Raw genomic sequence first — 18,994 nt, 5'->3', positions numbered from 1 at the left:
TTAATGCTTTCTTTTGTTGTTTCATATCACCCTGGGTCAGTGAGACCCATTGTGAATAAAAGATTGAGGCACATTCCTACGAGAACCTCCTCATTCACCCCTCATCCAGCTGCCAGACTGGTATCTTCCAGGCAGGCTGCTGGTGTTTGTCCACTTTCTTCTGGAAACCCCAGGAATCCCATCCTTAGCTGGAGACTTGGCAGATGCCTGTACTTCAACAGCCAGCCAGCCATGCTCCTAAATCTCAGGGCACAGAGGTTCATTGGGCACTATTCCTGGGTTGGTTTATCATTATTGAAAACGATCAGTCTATGCCTATAGCTCTCCTCATCTCAGGATCTGAAATAGTAATGGCAACTGTAAGGATACACAGGAAACAGTTTCTCCTCTTAAAGAAAAATCACTAGCTCTAAGCTACCCAGGACTACACTAACAGTGAGAGGCTGTCTCAAAAGAGCAAAATAAGCCAGAGGCAGAGAACACATGCCTAGAACTCTGGAACTTTAGATTCCCAGACAATAAGAACAAATGTTTTTCTACACTGCTTACATTCATACAGTTTCTCTGGAGTGTATATTTTCATGGCTTTGAAGATGATAGGGAAGAACAAATGCTTTCCCATACTGTTTACATTCATACGGTTTCATTCCAGTATGAATTTGTTAATGTTTTCGAAGTAGAGAGGAGAAAGCAAAAGTTTTCCCACACTACGCACGTGTGCAGTGTTTCTCTGCAGTGTGAATTCTTTCATGTACTTCAAGGGATCTAGAGGAAGAGTAGGTTTACCCACATGGTTTACATCCACAGGGTTTGGGGTTTGCTTCTAGCATGAGATTTTTCATGTTTTCGAAGGTCACTAGAAAAAACAAATGTTTTTCCACATTGCTTGCATCCATGAGGTTTCTCTCCAGAGTGAATTCTTTCATGTCTTTCAAAGTAATAAGGAAGAATGAATGTTTTCCCGCACTGCAGTCATCTATAGGACTTCTCACCAGTGTGAAGTCTTTCATGTCTTCGAAGGTCACTGGAAAAAGCAAATGTTTTTCCACATTGCTTACACTCATAGGGTTTCTCTCCAGTGTGAATTCTTTCATGTGCTTTAAGGTAATGAGAGGAAGGGAAGGTTTTCCAACATTGCTTGCATCCATAGGATTTCTTTCCAATATGATCTCTTTCATGTCTTCCGAGGGTGCTGCTAGAAATAAATGCTTTCCCACATTGCTTACATTCGTAGGGTTTCTCTCCAGTGTGAGTTCTTTCATGTGCTTTAAAATAACTAGAGAAAAGAAAGGTTTTCCCACATTGCTTGCATCCATAGGGTTTCTTTCCAGTATGACCTCTTTTATGTTTTCCAAGGGTGCTGCTAGAAACAAATGCTTTTCCACATTGCCTACATTCATAGGGTTTCTCTCCAGTGTGAGTTCTTTCATGTGCTTTAAGATAACTAGAGAAACTAAAGGTTTTCCCACATTACTCACATTTATAGGGATTCTCCATGGGAGGAGTTCTTTTGTGCTCCTGAAGGGTAGTGGAGTTAGGGAAGGGTCTTCCACAATGCAGACATTCACAGCAGGGTTCAACTTCAGTGTCGATTTCTTCATGTCTGTGAAAAACATAGGAATGGCTGCAGGAGTTTTCACATTGCATAGCTGCAAATGGATTTTCCTCATGGTGCATTCTATGGCCAGTTTGATCCTGATGGGATTTCCTGCAGGCTCTCCCACAGTCTTTATGAGTGGTGGGGATTTTCTCCCATTCCTGATTCACAAAGGCTGTCTGTCCTGTGTGAGCTCTGAAAGGCATACCCATGGGGGAAGGAGTAAGGATGGTTTCTCCAAACACATGGGTATTAAAGGGTGCTACTCCAGGTAGAGTCTTCTTATTCAAAATGCTTTCCACATCCTGTTGGAAGGCTTCTTCACACTGACTGCCCTGTTCATGTTCAGACACTCTCTCTACAAATTGAGTTCTGTGAAAAACAAACACACACACACACACACACACACACACACACACACACACACACACAGAAACTGAGAACTGCTTGCAAACTAGGAAACCATTAGAAAGCGTCTCCTGAGCTTTCATGATGTCCTCCAAATGCTCCCAATATTGGCATATTTTTTTAGATTCCTGAATTTTCTAGTTTTGGAGCTCCATTTGTATACAGTTTAAAAGGAAAATTTTCTAAGATAAAATCAATTTCTATCTGTGTGCATTTGTATAGCAGCTTGGTTTAAAAATTTCCTGCCACTCTGCATAGTATTATCTCTGGTTAGTGCAATTACCTTACTTCCTCCCTGGGATTTTTGCAGTTAACTTCAGTCTTTTCTTTTTCTTTCTTCTTTTCTAAAATGCAAACATAGAAATCAATGATTTTTCAACAATATAAAAAATATTAAGAATGCAACTATCATCATGAATAATGTGATCACAGTATATTTATAATTATCTATTCACCCACATGTTCAGTTTTTCATTCCAAATCATGCAGCATCACTCAGGGCAGGAACAGCTCACAGGTTAAGTAAGGCAATATTTACTTATAGAGGCCAGATTTCTAATGATTTCCCCCATCACATCTCGGTAGAGCTTCCTTTGAGAAAGACTCAGTAAAGCCCATTCTTCCAGGGTAAAATTGATGGCCACATCCTCAAAGTTCACAGTCTCCTAAAATATTCCACAAAGAATTCCAAAGCAAGAGTTAAAGTCACAGAAATGAGTCTCATCTTATTTTTTTTTCAAAAGGATACCTTATGTTGTCTATATATCAATTATTAAATACTCACCAGACATCTTTTCTACATGGTACTTCTCACATAGTTCTTTGTTACTTTTTCCTCCCCACAAACCCACAATTCTAGCACTCCTTAAACCTGAGAAAGGAAGAAAGAGCTAAACGGGAAAATATGATGTAACAGAGGAAGAACAAAAGAACTTTGAATTTGTTTAGATGATATTCTACAAAGTGACTGGCAAAATAGATCAAAGGAGGGGACATGAATTCTTACTAGGATAAAACATAAATTCATTCAGGACACAGTAGATAGCACACAGTAAGAGCAAGTCTACAATCTGACATCTATTGGGAAACATGTACTTCATTTCTTTTTATCAGAGACATTAATTAAATTGTCTTGAAACAGGAAAGCTAAAAGTAGAACACGTTCCCCTACATAATGGCAAAGGCCTAAAATTTAAAGCATGGAGAGGATGATGTAGCACAATCTGAAGTTCAAGGTCAGCAAGGGCTGAATAATTTGTTTCAGACTCGTGTATTTTTGTCAGGGCTTCAACTCACAGCCTGAACACTGTCATGTAGCTTTTTTCTTCAAGGTGAGTGCTCTACCTCATGAGCTACAGCACAGCCTCTAGTCATGTTTTGGTTAAGTGGTGAAAGGAGACCCATAAACTTTCCTACTTAGGCTAGCTTTGAACTCTAGTCCTTAGATTTCCATCTTTTGAGTAGATAGGATTGCAGGAATGAGCTAATGGACATCTGGCCCAGCTCCAGACTTATGGCCTAACACTTTTGTCGCAAAGTATTGTAGCCAATAAAACCTTGTCTGTAATAATATTACCCAACACATGGAGGAGTTTAATATGTGTAAACTAAGGGAGACAAAAGAAAATTAGGTGCAATACAAGTCAAAACAAAGGATTAATATGTTCAGTACACTAATGAATGAAACTATATAAAAATACACAAGGAGGGGCCAGGAGTTTGGCCTAGTGGTAGAGTGCTTGCCTAGCATGCACGAAGACCCGGGTTCAATTCCTCACTACCACGTACATAGGAAAAATCCAGAAATGGTGGTGAGGCTCAAGTGGTAGAAGAGCTATAGCCAAGGACAGTGCTCAGGCCCTGAGATCAAGCCACGGATTGGCAAAATAAATAAATAAAAGAAAAAAACCAAATACACAGGAATGACTAGCTAGTCAAGATAATTTTGTACATATAAACAAATTTCCCTGGGACTGACTCACAATCACAAAGTAAAACGTATTAAAACCTTACATACCTTTAGTTATGCATGAATAAAATTGAAAATGATGCACACTTTACTAACTTGATTGGCTAAAATTAAAGATCTGAGCCATTGGCATCGGGACATATGCCACGTTTTTTTAATTTGGCCAGTCCTGGGGTTTGAACTCAGTGCCTGAGCACTGTCCTTGGACTTTTTCAAGGCTACAGCTGTACCACTTCAGCCACAACACCACTTCAAGTTTTTTTCTATTTAGTGATACCAAGGAATTGAACCCCAGACTTTGTGCATGCTAGACAAGCATTCTACCACTAAGCTAAAGTCCAGGCTCTATATGCCATCTTTTCAAAATGTTATTATTGTAAAGATGATGTACAGGAGACCATGGTTATATCAGTCAAGGACTAAATACATTTCTTTTTGGACAATGTTATCCCTTGCCTTTTCATCCCAATCCACAAGTTCTTAGTTCATTTTCATTATAGTTAAACATGCCACTGTTACATTTATTCACTGTTTGCCTGGCCATTTCTGTTTCTCCTTAACCTGGTAAAGACATATATACATAAAGAAAGAAGATGAAAAGAAAACAACAAGAAAGAAAAAAGAATCCCCATTTCCACATGCTGGAGTTCATTTAGATAAGCATTATTTTATATGATCTGATGCACAGAGGCATTGCCCCTTCATGTTCCTCTCCTAAAAATGTCCTCCTTTGGTCTCACTGTGGTAAATGACTGTAGTCCTGTGAATCATGTGCCATCTTTTTAATATCCAGAAAATGTAATGTGGATTTGTTTCTCTCGCATATATATGTGTTTTGAAAAGTCATCTTAAATGGCCCCCACATCAGGACCACCTTAATAAATGAGGAAGCAGGCTGTCTCTAACCTCATACATGTGTGAAACCTACAAAGGCAAAAAAGATCCTAGGATTTCATCTGGAACAACTTCAGCATTTGCTTTTGGAACTTTCAAGGGTCAAAAGTAAAAGAATAGTGTTCAGTGTGTAATCATACAGAGACACAATTAAAAATAGAAGGCCAGGTGCTACCACCTCATAGCTATAACCAAGCTACCAGGAGGCTGAGATCTGAGGATCACAGTTCCAAGTCAGGCAGGGAAAGAAACTCTGTGAGACTCGATCTCCAATTAATCACCAAAAATGCCTGAAGGGAAGCTATGACTTAAAGAATATCCTTGAGTGGAAAAGCTCAGGTTAAGCTTCACTACCGACAAAATAAAAAAAAAAAAGTTCTAAGGGGAAAGCAAGGGCTCCAGGACCTATGAAAAGCAGACAGGACAAGGGAGAGCATGTACACAGGAATGTGACAGTAGAAACTAAGAGACTGAAACTCTAGCCCTGGCTGCACGGGAAGTGAGTCTAGAGGCCCCATCCTCATCACAAGGTAATATGGTGACAGACCTAGTTAATGAAGTGACTTCTATTTGGAGCCTAATTACAGTGTTTGGACCTGGCAGGGTAGTGACTCTCCCAGCATGGGACACATGACACATCAGCAAAGGATAAGACAATCTAGCTTCTCATATTGCAGAAAGCTGAAGAAAGCATTATCTTGGAAGAGGGCCTTCTGTCCAAGACTTAAGTACTTGAAGCTATTGAAAACAGGAGCAATCTCAGTTCCAGGAGTCTTAAGAGACCTCAGCACAGTGTCTGAAGAAGACATGGCTAAAAGGATTCATGGGGCTGGGGTTAGTAGATCATGCCAAAAATCCTAGTTACTCGGGAGACTGACATGTGAGGATCATGTCACAAGTCCAGGATAAACAGGCCAGTCCGTGAGACTCTGATTTTCAATTGACCAGCAAAAATCTGGAAGTGGGAGGAATAAGTGGTAGAGAATCAGCTTTGAGTGAAAAAAAACAAGGAACACTGCCCTGAATCTAAGACCCAGGATTTGCATTGAAGAAAGGAAGAAAGAAAGGGAGCATGGCCTAGTGGCAGAGTACTTGCCTAGCATGCACGAAGCCCTGGGTTTGATTTCTCATTACCACATAAACAGAAAAAGCCAGAAGTGGTGCTGTGGTTCAAGTGGTAGAGTGTTGGCCTTGAAATAGCCCAAGGACAGTGCCAGGCCCTGAGTTCAAGCACCAGGACTGGCAAGAAAAAATAGTAAATAAATATTACAGCTGGGAGTTTTGCCCAGTGGTTGAGTGCTTGTCTAGCATCCAACAAGGCCCAGGTTCGATTCTGAAGCTCTGAGTCTGGCACACTCTGTCACAGTGTACATGTACTGTCCAATGGGGAAATGGCTTCCAGAACCAGTAGTAAACACGAACGAGTTTTGACTTGGGTGAGCTGAAAGATCCAATGGGAATAGCTTGGAAGCCCCTGCTTAAGAGCCTCTTAAGGAGTTGGCAGTTTGACTCTGTGGAAGAGCACTTTCCTAGCAAGTATAAGGCCTTAAGTTTGGTCCTCAGCTCTGAAAAAAATATAATATATATATATGTATACTTATAGATTAAAAAATTAAAGCTAAGTGTTTCCTAGGCAATAAAGAAAAGTGTTTCCATAGTGAAACAGGGGCCAGGTTCTAGGACCTCTGAAAGCTGATAAATGAAAGCAGCTCCAAGATGCTGGACAGTGGTGTGCCTTCTGATCAGTGGACTGGGATCCCTGGAGGAGAATCATCCAAGCCTTTGGAAGGAAGAGAGTCAGCAGCACTCAGGATCTATCTGCTGCCCCTGGGTGCTGGCTGCTAGATGGGACTGAAAGCAATCAGCAACACATATGGCAGCAGGTGGCCCCCCTCCCCCTACATGGGTGAGATCTGAGAGAACTGAAACTGCAGGGAGACCACCTGAACCCCTCACTGCTAGAAGTAACAGTGCCAAGGTAATGAAAAGCCCTGGAATGAAGAGATTCACTATAGAATTCTTCCAGACTAAAAGAAGTATCAATAATGTCCCACTACATGGAAAGAAAGGAACTCTGTCATTCATTCTATGAAGTCACTGTTACTCTGACAAGGAAACAACATAGACAAGTTACTTTTCTTTTTTTCCCTTTTTCTTTTGTCTGCCATTCCTAGGGCTTGAACTCAGGACCTGGGCACTGTCTTTGGACAGTTTTTGGTCAGGGCTAGGAATCTGCCACTTAAGCCACAGTACCACTTCTGACTTTTTCTATGTATGTTGCACTGAGGAATTGAACCCAGGGCTTCATGCATGCTAGGCAAGCACTCTACCACTAGAGTGCTGTCTAGACAAGATGTGTTCACAAAGTATAAAGAATGTCTACGTAATTCATCTTTTGGCCAATGTGGATAGAGAGAAAGATTACATTAGAAAGAGAGACCAACACTTGCTGGCCACCCCGCCGCCCCAGAGGCCCCCGGGTCCAGCGGCAGGGTAAGTCTGAGCGAAGTCAGCTTTCGGGTCCCCTCCCCTGGTGCGCTGGGCGACCGCCCTGGCAGCCTCCCCACTTCGGGCCCCCAAGCCCCGGCCGGAGCCCCAAGGCCCCAGACCGCCCCCAGTGCAGCTCGGGCGGCGCCCTCCGCTGTCCCTCCGCCCTCCGCCTCTGTGCCCACCCCCTCGGGGGAGGGAGCGGGGACGCCGGCTCCCCAGTCTCCTTACCTGCTCAGCGCGCCCAGGACATGTGCGGACACGGACTGACACTCGCTGCCGTCCTCAGGAGGCCCAGAGCCGCTGGGCCCCGCAGGTTCTCAGACTGCTGAAGGAGGCGCGCCCCGGCAGAGTATGTGATTGCCTTGGTGTCGGGGTAGACACTTCGCTTCGGGGAGGGAAGAGGAGGGATCAGGGGTTTGCTCCTCTCAGGCAGCAGCAGTGCGGCGAATCCGCAGGCGGAGTTTCGCAGCGGCCTCATCACAGTGGAGCCAGGCGAGCTGGCGGGGAGGTCGCTCCATCCAGTCTCGGCGGCCACAAGAATCCGGGCAGCCGAGGCACCGGAGCACCGGAGCGGGCAGGGCGAAGGCCAGCGGAACCCAGGGAGCGAAGGCTCCAGCCGGCGAGCGCACCCCCACCGGCCCCAGCGATGCAGCGCAGGGCGGCATGGAGAAGGAAGGGATGAGCCGAGCGGACCAGCAGTACGAGTGCGTGGCAGAGATCGGGGAGGGCGCCTATGGCAAGGTGTTCAAGGCCCGCGACCTGAAGAACGGGGGTCGGTTCGTGGCACTGAAGCGCGTGCGGGTGCAGACGGGCGAGGAGGGCATGCCGCTCTCCACCATCCGCGAGGTGGCGGTGCTGAGGCACCTGGAGACCTTCGAACACCCCAATGCGGTCAGAGCCTGAGTGACCTTGCCGCCAGAATGAACAAACAAACAAAAAAAGACCTGCTTCTTTGCCTCTGGGCCACTCCCAAGTGCATTCTCTTTGCTGCCTTTTGGGGGTCCTGGGGGAATTGGGTCCTATTGGGGACAAAACCCAGCCATCCTGAAACAGGTTCTACTAGCCCCATGTATATACATACATGTATTTGTTTTTCTGCCGTAGGAAGACTTTATGAGACTCAGAATGAATGGAGAGGTAATGGGTTGTGTGATAATTAGAAGAGAACTTTAAGGGTGGGGCCTAGTATAAATCAAGTTAAAGAAATGCAGAACGCAGAACTTGTCAACCCCACTCACAGTTTCTTTTTATCACCGTTGCCAAATGATTGCTGATGGTCTAGGAAGTTTCAGTCGTGATGCTTGATGTCAAATGTTATTTTAAAAAATATCTTCCAGGGCCCGTTTGGCCTAGTGGTAGAGTGCTTGCCTAGCATGCAGGAAGACCCGGATTGGATTCCTGGGTACCACATACAAAACAGAAAAGCTGGAAGTGGTGCTGTGGCTCAAGTGGTAGGGCTCTAGTCTTGAGAAACTCCAAGGATAGTGCTCAGGTCCTGAGTTCAAGCCCCAAGATGGGAAAAAGAAACCCAAAAATCAACAAATAAAAAAAAATGTCTTCCAAAGACAGGTATGGTGATACAATCCCAGCACTTCGGAGGCTTAAGTAGGAAGGTTCAGAGGTAAAGGCTAGCCCGGGCTATACACATTGGGAGACCCTATCTTAAAATAAAAATAATAAAATAAAATAAAATTGGGCTGGTGAGTGGTAGTGGACCAGTTTAGCAAGCATAAGCCTCTTTGGGTTCCAACCCCCAGGACCATCAGGTGGGGGGGATATGTCTTGCACGCTTGTCTCACGTTTGTACTACTTAATGCTTCTGTGCTGACATAGTCCTTAGACTTCTGTTAGGGGTTAGCTGTGAATCCAGGATGTGGCATCTTTAGATTCTACATGTTCTGCAATGGCTTTCCGGGACTAATTGTGCAAGTGGGTAGACAACAGCACTCTAAGCAGTCTCCCATGTAGTAACCAGTATTAAAAGAAAGTGTTTGTGATTTAGGATAATGATGTTTTCTTAGTGATCCTGGAATTTCCCCATTGTGTGTGGTTGTGTCATCCTTTTCTTTCTGAAACCAATGCATAGCTACATAGCTTGAAGTAAAAAAGGAATGCAGAGAGGCTTGTATAAATTGAGTTGTAGTTTTTAACCTTATTGGGCTCTTAATATGTGGGAGAAAGGAGATTTGGAGGGTTGTCTCCCTTTTTCTTATCCATCTAAGGATTCTGTTCGACAAATATGTGCCTACTATGTGCTCTGTGGATGAAACTATGTAAATAAGCATAGCTAAATATTTTTGTAAAAAGTCAAAACAATTTAACATTAGTCATCAAAATGGAGAGACCCAGGACTGACCTTTGAAATACCAAGCCCCCAAGAGAGACAGATATCCCCAAAATCTTCCTGGGAGGTTTTAAATTGTCTCCTCTTATCCTGGACTCCGTGATTTGTGAGATGCTTTCTTACCAGCACTGAGGCTAGAAGGCAGCAAAGAATCATAAATACATAAATAAAGCAGTAAAGGGTTGTAAAGATAGGACCACATTAGCCTATGCTTTAGTCAAGACTGGGAGGCAGAAAGATAATGAAATTGGGGGAATAAGTTTCTGGAAGATAGGGATTTATATAAAAGAATTAGATTGCCTTTTGTGTCTCTCTGTGTGTGCATGTTGAAAAACAACAAAAACTTTTTGGGGAAGGCGGTCATTCAACTCACCAGACTTCATTCTTTTCTCAGAGGAATCACTGAAGCTCTTCCCAAAGAATGACTTTCAGCCCTAGAATTTTAAGAACAAAGCTTTTGTTTTATTTTTGTTACCTGTTCTATAGAGTGTGATTATCAAGCATACAAATAAAATCATTTCTTACTAAAAAAAAAAAAAAGAAAGAGAGACCAGAGTGAGCATGGTCTTACATTCACCAACAGTTACTGCACATGTTAATAATCTCATGCACATTCAGCATGAAGTAATCGATTATAAGAAATCTGTTTCTTTATTCTATGCTCTCAAGTCCTGAATAAGAAAATCTCTATCTTCTACTCACTTCCTAACAGAAACTTTTGAAATGCATATGCAAAACAGTATTTCTTACGTGTGAGATTTCTGTCTTATTTTGCTGACTAGAACAATAGATTGTGTTCACTCTGTCCTTTGGGGCTTTTTAAATAGTTGCCTCTCAGATCTGAGTGTTTCAAAATTATTTGTTACATTTATCATCCATTTCTTTTCTCTATGGTTTTCCTTTTCCTTTTCAATTCCTTCAGTAAGTTTTTCTCATGCCTATGTTTAAGGCAACTATAAAAGAATTGTTGTAACTGTCTATGTTGGCAAAGAAACTTAATGTGATTTAGTCTTTTTTTTTTTTGCCAGTTCTGAGCTTGAGCTCAGTGACTGAGCACTGTCCTTGGACTTTCTCAAGGCTAGAGTTCTGTCACTTGAGCTTCATCACCACCTCTGGCTTTTTTCTGTGAATGTAGTACTGCGGAATCCAGCCTGGGTCTTCCTGCATGCTAGGCAAGCACTCTACCACTAGGCCAAACTCCCGGCCACTGTTATAGCCTTTTATAGAAGTTAGGACCAGCTATTGTTACATGTAATGTTTCAGTTAAGAATTTGAAATGGGCCGGGAGTTTGGCATAGTGGTAGAGTGCTTGCCTAGCATGCAGGAAGACCCGGGTTCAATTACTTGGTACCACATACTTAGAAAAAGCCAGAAGTGGTGCTTAGGCTCAAGTGGTAGAGCTCTAGCCTTGAGAAAAATCCAAGGACAGTGCTTAGGCCTGAGCTTAAGGCCAGGACTGGCAAAAAAGAATTGAAATGAAGAAAGTGGAAGAAAAGTATGTGATCTTTACCTTCTTTTTTTCTAAAAAGGAAAACAAAACAAAAATGTGAGTCCATTTAAGAAATTTCATGGTAGTTGAGTTTGACATGTCATGTATATAGAAACAGGACTAATAATCTATATAAGTAAATCATTGAGAAAAAGAATCTGTTTATCCTTACAATTTTGTCTTTCTTTCTCCCATTTCTCCTTCAAAGTTGGCATCAAGAGACAAAGTGGTTCAGTGTTCTAACTTAGGCTTTCTGATTATTGGTTCCTGCTTGCTAACCCCTTTTTTCTTCTTAACCCTTCATTCTGGAAACATGTTTCTGTATATGTTACAATTCTAGGTTCATTCAACACCCACAAACATCCTCACACACCTGGTGGAAATTAAGGTTTGACTGTTTTCTCTCTAAAAGGAAAGATATTTGAGGTGAATAAAAACAGTCAGTCCACTGAAGTTTGGTGGGTTCCAAAAGAGTCATGGATGAGAACTATAAGTATGACATAGATGTAGCTTATGACCAGTAAGCTGTAAAACTTTGTCCAAAGTTAGCACCTTAGAATTGTGGTGAAGGATAGGAAATTTCTGAAAACTCTTAAGAGGTGAGGCCCCACCCACCCTCAGGTAGAGGTCTGCATGAATTGCTAGAGGCAGGGCTAGGGGCTTGGACCTGGCAGACCTGCACCAGGCACTCATCTCTTTTGCCATCCCTTGGTTATCTCATATTATTACAATATTTCACCTTGTTATCTGATATATTTTATATGTGCTTAATTGGTTATTTGAAATTGGATAGGGAAGAGGGGAAATCAAGATGGGGGGGGTTGGAAGGGAAATGGGGACCATGTCATGAGAAAGAGTATCAATGTTTGTGAAGTTATGCACCTTTTATCTGGTGAATATAATGTAACCCTTATTAATCACAATAAAAAAACCCTGATAATCAAAAGTCAACATCTAGCTTGTTGCCAGGGACACAGGCAGCCTGCAATGCTAGCTACCCCGGAGGATGACATGTGTAGTTTCTGGTTCAAAGGTAGATTAGGTAGGAACATCAGTGAGACTCTTATCTCCAATTATCCACCAGAAAGCAGGAAGGGCAGCTGTGGCACAAGTGATAGAGCACCAGCCTGAGTGAAAAAGCTCAGGGGCAGTAGTCAGGCCCCGAATTTAGCGCTCACACCTGCGCGTGTGAGCACACTCACTCACACACACACACACACACACACACACACACACATACACACACACACAACCAATATCATAAAACAAGTCTGAAATCCGTATCATATTGAATATAAGATATTGACATTTCTAAGGAGTGTCCCAATATTCATACTTATGAAATGAATTATAGAGCACTTAATGCTTTGTCCCACTGATTGTTTAGAGTAACCTGCGAGATAAATTCCTTTGGCTATATTATTGAAAATACAAAGACCCCTTATAGGAGAAGATAGAATGTAAATAATAAACACACAAAAGGTTATGTTCTCTCACACATGTCTTGCCCTTCTGCTGCATTAGACTGAGTCATGTCCTGCCGAGAAAACCATTATCTTTTATCAGTCTCACCTACTAAAATCAGATAAATCATGGTATTTAGAGCAAAAGAAAATTTGATCCTTAAAGAAGCAAAAGTGCAAATCTTCAAGTATTCAAAGTAACCAAGAGCAAAATTCTTTTTTTTTTTTGCCAGTCCTGGGACTTGAATTCAGGGCCTGAACACTGACCTTTGGCTTTCTCAAGGCTAGAGCAATACCAGTTGAGCCACCACAGCACCACTTCCAGCATTTTTTGTATATGGGGTCCTAAGGAATCTATCCCAAGACCTCATGCAAGCGAGGCAACAAGGCTACCACTAGGCCATGCTCCCGGGCCTAGCAGGAATTACTTCAGTGACCCAGATCTTCATCACTTGAATATATACAGAAGCTTACCCAAGATAAGTGCATGGAACCATTTTGGTGGCTAATTTATTGGGTGCAATTGAAGCAACAGGATAAAAAGAAACAGTAGGGGTGGGGGCATGAGTTTGGCATAGTGGTAGAGTGCTTGCCTAGCTTGCGTGAAGACCCTAGTTCGAATGCTCAGTAACACATACATAGATCAAAGCCAGAATTGGTGCTGAGACTCAAGTGGTAGAGTTCTAGCCTTGAGAAAATCCAAGGACAGTGCTTAGGCCCTGAGCTCAAGCCCAGCACTGGTAAAAAAAAAAAAAAGTAAACAGTAAGGCCAGGAGCAGGAGTGGATAGTGAAACTCATTACGTAGCCCCATTCTGTGGCTTGCTCCACTGATCCTGTTCAGAGAGCTTGATGACTTAAAAAATTATCAATTCACAAGGTCACTTTTGAACTGTAATGAAAAAGGCAAATGCAGTGTACTACTTTAATTATTCTGTGGATCTACTTCTAAGCTTACCTTTATTAGCTATCATTTTGATTGACCATTTAACGTAACAGTAAATCTGTTGAGAAAATTTCCGTTAAATGACTTTTTAGAAGTAAATTGGACTACTTACCTTGCCCTCGTGCCTTCACTGGAGTTTGTATCCTTAGCTTTTCAGCCTCAGAGGACTGAGCAGCACACTTCTTCAAAAGAACTAAGCAAGGAGTCTGCAGAATAATGGGATGAACAATGAGCCAGTGGGAGATGTGGGGATCACATTCTGACAAGATGCTTGAACTTCCTCTCTTAGCAGGAATGGGACAGGAAAATGTGAGAAACATGTATATGACATGCAAGATCATGAATACAGGGGCTGATACACGACTTGTATGGCCAGTATGTCTTTTTAAGATGTAGAGCCATTGACCAGGAATCCAAGCACCTATGTCCCGTCACAACTTCCTGACACACAGAGTGATAGCTAGGGTGCATAGTTCAACTAGGAATTTATTGGGAATAAAATCAAAACAGGAGGACAAGTCCTGAGTTCAAGCCCCAATTCCAATACCAGGAAGTACATAAATGACAGATAGAAAAGACAGACTTATAGATGATAGATTGTATAATCATATCTACACATAGGTACTTATATTCAGGAAGGAATTATCTGATCATATTAATATTCAAAGACATCAGCAATCTAACTGGCTATGGAAGTCTAGGAGATAATTTTGAAACTTTTTGTATGGTGACATTTTCTATGACTAGTTTTTATCTTTATATTCATCACTATTCATTGCTTCAGAATTTTTCTGTGAAATGCTACGTAACAATTAAAAGAAAAAAATAAATACTTGACCTTTCTAACCCAGAGTCTCTAAAACTAGGCTCAAGTATCTTGAGTTAATCACAGTCTTTTTACTTAGGACATTCAAATATCTATTGCTGAAGAAAGTACATAACCCTACATTCCTATACATTGATCTTTCCTTTTGTTTCAATTAATAGCACTGCTGAGAATTAGTCTCTTCACTAATAACACTTTTCTATGTTTTTAAATCTGCTTACTTAAGAAAGGCGAAAAAGCATATTACATTGAAATGCAAACTTGCCTGCTCCTGTTTTCTAACACAGTACTAGCCCGTAAACATGGGGTCTAAATGTTATCCTTTCCCTTTTTTCAATCAAGGCTAATGTTCTACCACTTGAGTCATAGCTCCACTTCTGATTCTTTGCTGCCACTACTGGCTTCAATCTGATCCTCAGATCTCAGCTTCCTGAGTAGCTACGATTCCAGGCATGAGTCCCTGGTGCCTAGCTCAAAGAAAATCTTTATACATATGTCTTGCCATTGAGCAAAAGATCAACACAGAAAAAAAAAACAACTAGACTGAGGTTTTTATCTCAGTAACATAGTTCTAGTAGTGTTCATAAATATATTAGATGGTGCAATTAGATCTCTGGTGCCAAGGGCATTTTGTGCACCATTTGCACCTGTGGAAAAAATGACAATGTAAATGTATTATTGGTATAAAAATGCTATTTTTCTTTTTGTCTTTAAATTGACGCTGAGACCTGAAGGCAAAGGCTTCATACACAGTATGTACATGATGAAGCTACATTCTTTTGTCAAGGAGTAATCCTTAATTCAAATGCTATATCATTTACAATCTTTTGGACAAACTAATTCCCTGCTCCTACCCAGGAAAGCATTCTGTTCTCTGGATTTACCAGTTCTGAATATTTCATACTTTTTGGTTTCAGATTTTATGACCAAACTACTAACCCAATAGCTCCATGTATTCATATTATATTCATGTATATTCATAATATAATTACTATATATACAGGGCTTCTTATGACTTGAATTTTGATGAAGCCCCGGAGGAAGTGTAGAATAAATGTACATCATCAACAATTAAAATGAAAGGCCAAAACCACTACACTTTTAGCCTGAGAAATTAAATTTAAGAAGCCCAAAACACATGGGATCATCAAGGATACAGAGCAATTTTAACACTTCTACATTATTTTAGATACATTGTTGGGGAAAAAATCTGACATTTTCATAAAATTTACACTTACGTTTTATGAGCTAGCACTTATATTCCAGACATTTCCCTCAGAAAAATAAATGCATCTGAAGAAAGACTTCCATAGAATGTGTAGCCCAGGCTCAGTGGCTCACACCTCTAATTCTAGTGACTCAGGAGACTGGAATTGATAATATCATTGTCCAGGGCCAGACTAAGCCAAGTACTCACAATCCCTCATCTCAACAATAAAAAGCTGGACATGCTGTCATTCCAGTTCTGTGAGAAGCATAAATAGGGGGATAGAAGTCCAGGACGGCTTGGGATAAAGGACGCCCTATTCAGACAATCACAGCACAAAGCTAACAAGAGGTATGGCTCAATGGTTAAAATAAAATCAACCCCAAACTACCTGGCAAGCACAAGCCTCTGAGTTCAAACTTCACTAAGTGTAACAAGGAAAAAAATAAAAACCAAGAAAATAATGCAGAGTGTTTATGTAATTAATGTAAGTATCTCAGAACAAACAAATTTTATATGAAATGGTGCATTCTGCAGTGTTCGTAAAAAATGCAAAAACTTTACTATGGTAGGAAACAATAATATGTCAGCTATGGTGAAGCTTATGTGTAATAACAGCTCCCAGAGGGCTGAGACAGAAAGATCTGGAATTTAAGCCCAACTAGGCTCTCTTTGTCTCAGACCTTGTCCCAAAAGAAGAAGCACAGTAAATGGAAGGAAGGAAGAAGGACAAGAAGGAGAAACTGAGTATGATGGTACATGCTTTTAATCTCAGCTACTCTGGAGGCAGAAGGATCATGAGTGTGACATTCCTATAGTAAGCAGATGCCATACAATTTGTATTTTATGGTGGCCTTTTGGGGGACTGTACTGGCACAGACACAACCTCAGTCTCTAAGTGCTGCCTTGTAGCTTTTAACTTAAAGGTTGTGCTCTACCATTTGAGCCATTCTCCTCCACTTTTCACTGGTTAACTATGGACGTTCCTGCGTGGCCTGGCTTCAAACCACCATCCTCAGCTCTTAGTCTACTGACTAGCTAGAATTACAGGAATGAGGTGCCCAAGAACAGAGCTTAGATGCAAATGTTAATATTCTATACCTAAAACTGTAACAAACAAGGCTTGTCTATCTTGAAAACTTGGATAAATTTTCATCTTTTAAAATTTTTTTTTGCCATTCCTGGGCTTGAGCTGAGGGTCTGAGCACTGTCCTTGGACTTTCTCAAGGCTAAAGCTCTACCACTTGAGCCTCAGCACCACTTCAGGCTTTTTTCTATGAATGTGGTACCGAGGAATTGAACCCGGTCTTCGTGCATGCTAGGCAAGTACTCTACCACTAGGCCAAACTCCCAGCCCTAAATTTTCATCTTATCCAGCAATTTTAAACTTTTATGAGAGAAAAAGGTGACATATAAATTTCAGTGGTGACCTCTTCAACAAGTTAACTTACAATTGCCAAATCAATATTCTCTGTAAGTCCTAACAAATTTTTGTAAGTTATTGAGTGAAACTGGAATATATGAAAAATGACAATATTATTATTAAGAAAACTTTTAGTTGGTTGTTAGTGGCAAACATCTTTCATCCTAGATCTCAGGATGACCGTATGGAGCCAACATAGACAGGGAAGTCCATGAGACTCTTATCTCCAATTTACCACCAGAAAGCCCTAAGTAGTGTGGCTCAAATGGTATAGCACTAACCGTGAGCAAGAAAACCCAGACCTTTCCCCAACCCAGTTCAGGACCCACTACCCACAAAATGAATGAACAAATTGTTAGTTATAAGTAAACTATATATAAATAAACGTTTAAATTATAAATAAAGTACATATTTTAAGGTAAAGTCAATGTACGACAAACTCCAGATGCTCCTTTAGTAGGTCTACCAAGAGCCCCTGTCCCTTGGCCTCCAACTGTGCTTTCCACAGGGATTCCAGGCAAGCAGCTCCCATGGTCCTCTGGGCAGGAGGGGCGTGTCTAAGCGCGGGTGGGTGGGGCCGCGGGGGCGGGCTTGGATGGACTGCAGTCCACCTGCAGGCTGCCAGCCCAGCTGGTAGGGGCATCCTCACTGAGCTCTGAGGGAAGGTCAGTGGAGCAAGAGCCAGCCGAACTCTGGTAAACCATCTGGAAGAAGATGGGTGAAAACCAGCTGGTTGCCAGGAAATAGCTCTTGAAGCTGCAGCACTGATCTCTCAAACTTGGCCAGGATTTCTGGTCTTTTTGGTTCTTTACATCATCTTGTTAACTGAAGATAAGAGTTTCATACCCTTTGCAAACCAAGCTCAATTTGCACTGCAATCCTCAGTTCTCAGCCTACTAGGCAGCTAGAATTACAAGTCAGAGCCAATAATGCCCTGCTTAAACCTCTCTTGATTTAGACGTTCATTCTTAGGTATTTATTTCATGAGTGGAAAATGGACTCAAAACATCTAGCATTGGAACACCATGTGTTGACCTAGCAAGACATTTATCAAGCATTAAAAAGCTTTCACAGATTTGCCAAGCCAATTCCAATAAACTAGTGACTGCCTATCACATATTTATCTTGTCATAATACTTGTGCATGTGTGCCAGGGCTGAGACTTGAACTCAGGTCCTGGGCATTGTTCACGAGCTTTTTGCACAAGGCTAGTAGATGATCACTTTAGCCATTGTTCCACATTCAGCTCTTAGATAGTTAATTGCAGATAAGAGTCTCTCAGACTTTCTTGCCCTTGTGGCTTTGAACCATTGATGCACATCTCAGTTTCCTGAGTAGCTAGGATAACAGGTCTAACCTACCAGCATGTGGCTAGTAGTTTTGAACCTAAAGGTTAAAAGCAAATTATCCTCAAAATGCAGAATGTGATTTTATTTTTCTATTTCAAACAAATGAGATCAGATGGCTAGCTTTGGTTATTGTTCAGATAGGTCGTTCCTTTACCCCAGGCCATCCTCGACCTCTAGCCCCCTACTTTGGCTTCTTCCAGAACTGGGATGACAGTCATGAGTCACCGTGCCCAGCTATTAATTGTTGAGATGAGGGCTTGCAAGCACTTGGATTGGTCTGGCCCTGGACAGAGATACTCTCAATTCCAGCCTCCTGAGTAGTTAGAATTAGAGGCGTGAGCCACTGAGCCTGGGCTACACATTCCATAGAAGTCTTGGTTTAGAATAATACTTGCATTTTCTCAGGGAAATACTCTGGAAAATCATTACTAGCTCATAACACATAAATGTTAATTTTATGATAATGTCAGACTTTCTCCAACATTACATCCAAAGTGATGTATGATGTTCCAATTGTTCTCTCTCCTTGGTGACCCCATGTGTTTTTGGCTTTTTAAATATTATCTCTCCTACTAGAAGTGTAGTGATTTG

The 18,994-nt window shown here is 41.6% G+C and overlaps 1 protein-coding gene across 1 annotated transcript; it reads right to left on the bottom strand.

Annotated features, from left to right (window-relative positions):
• Positions 1-782: 782 nt before the first annotated feature.
• On the bottom strand, positions 783-13,902 carry LOC150039686 (zinc finger protein 556-like). The gene is made up of 7 exons (XM_090327663.1): positions 13,711-13,902; positions 10,076-10,136; positions 9,715-9,836; positions 2,544-2,670; positions 2,289-2,349; positions 1,479-1,792; positions 783-1,024 (listed from the first exon to the last, which is right to left on the bottom strand). Exons 2-7 carry the CDS (start codon positions 10,083-10,085, stop codon positions 783-785), a joined length of 876 nt encoding a protein of 291 aa, XP_090183789.1. The 5' UTR covers positions 10,086-10,136; positions 13,711-13,902.
• Between the last annotated feature and the right edge of the window lie 5,092 nt (positions 13,903-18,994).

The sequence above is a fragment of the Megascapheus bottae genome, unplaced genomic scaffold, assembly GCF_031878675.1.
Source record: "Megascapheus bottae isolate mThoBot1 unplaced genomic scaffold, mThoBot2.hap1 HAP1_SCAFFOLD_53, whole genome shotgun sequence".
Classification (NCBI taxonomy): Eukaryota; Metazoa; Chordata; class Mammalia; order Rodentia; family Geomyidae; genus Megascapheus; species Megascapheus bottae.
This window is presented reverse-complemented; position numbering and strand designations above follow the sequence as displayed.